Source organism: Palaemon carinicauda, chromosome 43, assembly GCF_036898095.1.
Source record: "Palaemon carinicauda isolate YSFRI2023 chromosome 43, ASM3689809v2, whole genome shotgun sequence".
Classification (NCBI taxonomy): Eukaryota; Metazoa; Arthropoda; class Malacostraca; order Decapoda; family Palaemonidae; genus Palaemon; species Palaemon carinicauda.
Genome location: NC_090767.1, coordinates 25446487 through 25453418, shown reverse-complemented (window position 1 = coordinate 25453418; position 6932 = coordinate 25446487). Strand labels below are relative to the sequence as shown.

The window sequence follows — 6932 nt, the reverse complement described above, 5'->3', positions numbered from 1 at the left end:
TATTGTTATTATTATTATTATTTGATGAACAATATGAATAATAGATTATTTCAGAATCTAAACTTGGGTAGCAACGAAGCAGTTAACATTTAAATGTATTGAACGAGGCTTATCTTCCCCCGACCCTTTCTGTGAGTGCTTGCAAACCTTAGTCACCATGAGTCATAAAGCCTTGAGATAACAACAGAAATTCCGCAACGTATGAGTCATCCACTTGAAGAACTCTGATTTGATTAAAGAGGGCAAAAGTCCTTGAATAGTTGACCTAATCACACGTGTGGGCAACGTGTCCTCTTGAGGAATTGGGTATATAAAGAGCCAGGGCTGCAGAAGAGTCAGTCAGTCATGATTCCATGTAATAGGATGAAGACAATCATTAGTTTGTTATTACTCCTAGCAGTGGTGAAATTAATCCACTGTCAGGACCATGAACAAATGATTGTTTTGACCTTACAAGCAATCATGCTGAACCTAGAAAGCATCAATGGCCAACTGAAAGGTAAGGTCCTCTATATTCCTTTATATATATCATTTTCTAAATGACAGATCTGTTTTGGGTAATTGTTGTATCCTATTTTGAATGTTTGATATGTTTATCTTTATCTCTCTCTCTCTCTCTCTCTCTCTCTCTCTCGCTCTCTATATATATATATATATATGAATATATATATATATATATATATATATGTACATATATATATATATATATATACATATAAATACATACACACACACACATATATATATATATATATGTATAATATATTTATCTTAAACATATGATTCTCATACTGAAATAGAAATTATTCAACCATTAAAGGTAGCCTTATCGAAAGTATATAAACTATCATAAATGAAGGAGTTCATTTCAATCTATGTTGTAAAATGAAGATTTTGCTTAGTCTTTATTTAGATGTCTGATATTAACTCCTCGAACGACGCCAAAAAGAGCATGAGAAACTCAATCTTCCTCATTCAGGTTTTCATAGAGATAGATTTACTACAATTTTCTTATAATTTTCTTGACTGTTGTCGGAATTTTGGTGCAGCCTTTGATCATATGAATCATGTAACTCTTGTGTTCAAAGTTCACCAGAGAGGAGTTGGTGGATCCTTTTCAAATATTATTGCTGAAAATCTAACCAGACTGGTGGCCATTTACTTTTCAAAATATAACCTCATGATCTGTAGTTTGCGTTTGAAAGGTGTAATTACTTGTGAATCCCTCCCATCTCTTAATGGGAAATTTGTGTTTGTTGAATACTATTTCAGAGATCTTATCCGATTTACTGTATTTGTAGGTAGTAGGATGGCCAGGGCACCAGCCACTCATTGAGATACTACGAAAAGAAAGTTATGGTGTCCTTTGACTGGCCAGAGAGTACTACACTGGATCCTTCTCTCTGCTTACAGGTCACTTTCCCTTTGCCTACTCATATACCGAATAGTCTGGCCTATTTTTTACAGATTCTCCTCTGTATTCATACACCTGACAACACTGATATTACAAACAATTCTTCTTTATCCAAGGGGCTAACTGCTCCACTGTGATGGTTCAGTGGCCACTTTCCTCTTGGTATCGGTAGAAGAGACTCTTTAGCTATGGTAAGCAGCTCTTCAAGGAGAGAGACACTACAAAATCAAATCATTGTTCTCTAGTGTTGGGTAGTGTTATAGCCTCTGTACCATGGTCTTCCACTATTTCTTGGGTTCGAGTTCTCTTGCTTGAGGGTACACTCGGGTGCACTATCCTCTCTGATTATCTTCCTCTTGTTTCCTGATAGTTTATATAGGAAAACTTTATTTCAGTGTTCTTATTACTCTTAAAATATTTCATTTTTCATTATTTCGTTTTCTCACTGTGCTATTCCCTGTTGGGGCCCTGAGCCTATAGCATCCTGCTTTTCGAACTAGGGTTGTTGCTTAGCAAGTAATAATAATAATAATAATAATGATAATAATAATAATAATTATAATGATAATAATATTAATATTAATAACAACAACAATATAATAATAATAATAATAATAATAATAATAATGATAATAATAATAATATCAAAATTACCACTTCATGAAATTACCTCTCTTAGATCGCTATACTAATGTCTGTTGTATCCTTAATCACTGTCTAAACATAAAATCGAAATACTTTAAACTAAGTTTAATTAAGTAGTCTATCGTAAGCAACAACAACATTTGATGATTCTCTGTGTATGATGAATATGGTAAGGTGAAGAAGTGTCTTCAGAGAGATCGCTAATGCTCCTGAGAGTCTGACGTGGAAATGATGTTTCCTCTTTACTGAGACAAGTTTTGTCTAATTTTGCTTCTATAGATCATATATCTCTCTCTCTCTGTCGCTAATAAGGATTTCCAGGTTATTTTAAAAATATATGTTTACCTATTCTTGAATGTTTTTGTTTTTATGATAATAATCCAAAAACTATGCCATATAAAGCATATATTATATCGAATTATGTTTAACATTTGGCTTTTCCTTTGGAAAAGTATAAATACTCGATAATATTATACAATTTTTTTTTTCTTGGTGTTATGCTTAAATGTTTGAATGATCCTCCCAATCAAATAGTTGTTGTTGTTGTTGTTATATCTCTTCTGTAAATCCATAACTACCTCCTTATTCCTGTAGTGTACTGTGAAGAACAATGAATTATTGATCAGTCATATATTATATGGTTAGTACTGAAACCCTTTTCCAACTAGGCTAGTTCTAGGAAAGGTCTGACTATTGCATTTGCCTGAAGGACCATCCAAAACTCCCACCAATAGCTCATAAGGAGAATGAGAGAGCGAACAGTAAATGATGACTTTAAGTTTTGTGTGTGTGTTGTAAGATTTATGTGGAACCGAAGATGATGTGCAACTGTTTTAAATCTTTCTTTTTATATACATATAGTCAGAATAGAGTAATGTTATATAGATTCCTACTTACGTGTATATATATATATATATATATACACTTATATATATATATATATATATACACACACATATATATATTTATATATATATATATATATATATGTGGTGTGTGTGTGTGTGTGTGTGTGTGTTTATATATATAGATAAATGGACATAGACTGAGAATGGAATTTAAGGGATGAGGTAAGTGGTGAAAGGGGGATAAGGTAGAGAAAAAATAAGAAAGAATAAGGCCTTTTATATTCATGAAAATTCGCTGGCATTTCACATATAAAAGCCTTTGGAGAATAAAACTGTGTACAGTGACATCTTGTTGTTTACCAAATTATGTTTCAGAGCTTAAGTTACGTTTTAAAATAGATGTCTTTTCATTACATATACAACGTTCTCATATCCCTTGATGATCTCGAATAAGATACTTGCGTCTTCTTCTTCTTGTTTCACTTTTGATAGATTTGAAATCATCATTTAGAGACAGAATTTATTTATATATGTTTCCCTCTAATTCTTATTCTCTTCACTCAAAATGATTGATCAGATCTACACTTTCCTTTCAGGGCATGACGAGCTTCTACAAAGAATTCCTGGTAAGTCTCTTCTGGACTTTCATCATGATATTTAGAGTTTTTATTTAATCTGTTGATCCAGCAACTAATAATTAGTGTTAATATTAATCATCATCAGATAGACTGCATAACGTAAGCATAAATTGATCATAGTTTCGATCAGTATCCTGAATTACACAGTTATTAGCATATTGAGAATTTTTTTTTTTTCCATTTATGCAACCATTTGAAAAATCATTAATTATATTTTCAGATATGCAGGAGAAATTCCAACATCTTGAAAATAGTCTTCAAGGTAATCTTTCTATAGTAGTTATATTTTTTTCTGATTCTTGAAATACTATATATATATATATATATATATATATATAATCTCGAACCAACTGGCTAGGTATTTTGAGTTATCTGTTTCCTTTGATTGGGTTACTATTAAAAGTGAGATATCCGGTGTTCGATTGATTATAAATCTGGTCAACATAATGATTGTCGTATTAAGTGAAAAACAAATCTTGATCTATAGAGTTGGAAAAACAGAGTTATTTGAATTTTTAGATTTATACTTTTTTTCAATTTATGCAAATATTTGAAAGAGAATTATTTTATTTTTCAGATGTGCAGGAGAAACTCGAACATCTTGAAAATAATCTTCAAGGTAATCTTACTTCTTATATTGTTTATTTATCTCCATATTTCCTTTCCTCTCTGGGCTATTTTTTCCTCAGGGAGCCCTTGGGCTTATAGCATATTGCTTTTCCAACTAGTGTTATAAGTTGGCTAGTAATAATAATAATAATAATAATAATAATAATAATAATAATAATAATAATAATAATAATAATAATAGATTGTTTTCACTACTTCTAATTTCCCTATCTTTTCTCTATCTTTTTTTACTCTTAAAGAAGACACACCAAGGTTTCATATTCCAATAAAAATACACACCCACACGCATATATATATATATATATATGTGTGTGTGTATCTGTATATAGATATATATAAGATATATATATATTTTATATATATATATATATATATATATATATATTTATATATATATACATATATATATATAAATATATATATATATATATATATATTTATATATATATATATGTATATACATATATATATATAATATATATATATATACGTATATATACATATATATATATATATATATATAATAAGCCATATGTATTATATTAATACATTAAAGTCTGGATTCTCTTAATGACCTCGGGATCAGAGCCCCAGGCGATATCACTCAAAGACTATAGTATCTTGCTTCTATAGATCATACCTCACTCTGTCGTGAATAAGGCTTTCAAGGTTACTTTATATAGCCTTTTTTGCTTATTTTAGTATATAATTTCTATTTTTATGTTAATAACTCACAAATATAACATATCAAATTAAATTGAGTTAATTCTAACATCTGAATTTCCTTTTTAAAAGTATAAATACTATATAGTATGATACAAGATTTTTACCTAATGCAATAATTACATAGTTGAATGATATTCCCAATCATATATTCATATACATGCATATAGATATCTAGAAATCCCTAATTTGTTTTTGTATATGTTGGCATAAGAGAGATTCTACCCGCCCAGTAAAAAAATAAGATTTTATTTTATTTTATTTCTCTTATGTATATCCATGTTTGCCACTTAATATTTTCCCAACTGAGGGTGGTGGTAGTGTACTGTGAGTGTCCTAATCATTATTGCACTGCCTTCACATCATAAAGTATCCTTTATTTTTCGTGATTGCTTAAAGGTGGAAAAGGCAAAGGAGAGAACAATGACTTAGTGATCAGTCATATATTATATAGTCAGCACTAAAGTCCATCTCCCCATTGACTAGGTCTTGGAAAGGTCAGGTCATTGCTGAAACTTGCTCAGAGGTAGGCCTATAGGAACCTTCAAAACTCCAATCACTAGCTCATGGGGACAGTGATAGAAGACTTCCCTTCATTTGTTGTAAGACTAATTCATAAACAGAGGACAACCTTAAACCTGTTTCAGATCTTTTTTTTTTTTTTTTTTTTTTGCTGGAATACACTCATTTATGCGGATACCTGCCTACAACTGGCATAAAAGTCGTAAAAAAAATTATACATTTGTATATATATACTGTATATATATATATATATATATATGTATGTGTATATATATGTATATATATTTATTTATATATATATATATATGCATATATATATAGATATTAATATACTATATATATTATAATATATATCTATATATATATATATATATATATATATATATATATACATATATATATATATATATATGAATATATGTATGTATATATATGTATATATATAAATATATATGTATATATATAAATATATATATATGTATATATATATATATATATATATACATATATATATATATATATATTCATAGATTTTTTCCTCTAATCTTCCTTCTATTCACTCTGAATGATTAATCAGTTGATTTATACTTTCCTTTCAGGGCATGACGAGCTTCTACAAAGAATTCCGGGTAAGTCTCTTCTGGACTATCATGATATTTATAGATTTTAATTAATCTGTCGATCCAGCAACTAATAATTAGAGTAAATATTAATCTTCAACTGATGAACTACATCGCATAAGCAGAAATGTATCATAGTTTGGAACAATATCCCTAATTGCAAAGTTATTAGAATATTGATTTTTTTATTTATGCAACCATTTGAAAAATATTTTTCGTTTATATTTTCAGATATGCAGGAGAAACTTCAACATCTTGAAAATAATCTTCAAGGTAATCTTTCCAATAGATTTTTTCTAAATCTTTAATTTCCTTTGTCTCTATGTCTTCACTTTACACCCAAAAAGATGATTATATGATGACTTATGTGGTGATTAAGGAGCCATCATTGCATATCCAGTCGTTGTCTTGTTCTCATACTATTGAAAAGATATTTACACAACAGTTGTTTTTCTGAGTTAATCTTGAAATAACAAACTATTATTCATGGAATATGCAGTGTTGTTTCAGTCTTGACATTCCCGAATGTTATTCAAAAGCCTTAATTGCACATTCAATAGTTTTCACACTTTTTGAAGGGATATTCAAGAGCTTTCGTTGCATATACAGTATTTGTATTTCATTTTGATACAGTTGAAGGAGATTGAAAAATGTCATATCATATACAAGAGTTGTCTTTCATCAGCTACGCTTTTTTTTTTTAAACTTTAGAGTATCTATTGCATTTTTATTAGTTAAGACAGACACCAGTATTTTGAGACATTTTTATTTTCAGATGTGCAGCAGGAACAAGGGAATCTGAAAACTTATTTTCAAGGTAATACTTCTAATATTTAGAGTAAATTAATGTATCACTGTATAGTTTCTTACCCTAATCACTTACTCTTATTAG

At 29.2% G+C, this 6932-nt stretch overlaps 1 protein-coding gene across 7 annotated transcripts in view; it reads left to right on the top strand.

The window, feature by feature from the left end:
- Nucleotides 1-343: 343 nt before the first annotated feature.
- The window catches only part of LOC137634008 (uncharacterized), a 10552-nt gene continuing 3963 nt past the window's right edge, over nucleotides 344-6932 (top strand). The window contains exons 1-7 of one of the 7 annotated variants that reach the window (XM_068366249.1): nucleotides 344-499; nucleotides 3504-3533; nucleotides 3766-3807; nucleotides 4123-4164; nucleotides 6020-6049; nucleotides 6272-6313; nucleotides 6816-6857. In XM_068366249.1, the coding sequence (XP_068222350.1) occupies nucleotides 346-499; nucleotides 3504-3533; nucleotides 3766-3807; nucleotides 4123-4164; nucleotides 6020-6049; nucleotides 6272-6313; nucleotides 6816-6857 (382 nt within the window). In that variant the 5' untranslated portion in view covers nucleotides 344-345. The remainder of the gene's footprint in view (nucleotides 500-3503; nucleotides 3534-3765; nucleotides 3808-4122; nucleotides 4165-6019; nucleotides 6050-6271; nucleotides 6314-6815; nucleotides 6858-6932) is intronic. The other 6 variants (XM_068366251.1, XM_068366250.1, XM_068366252.1 and 3 more) reach the window with 6 other exon arrangements.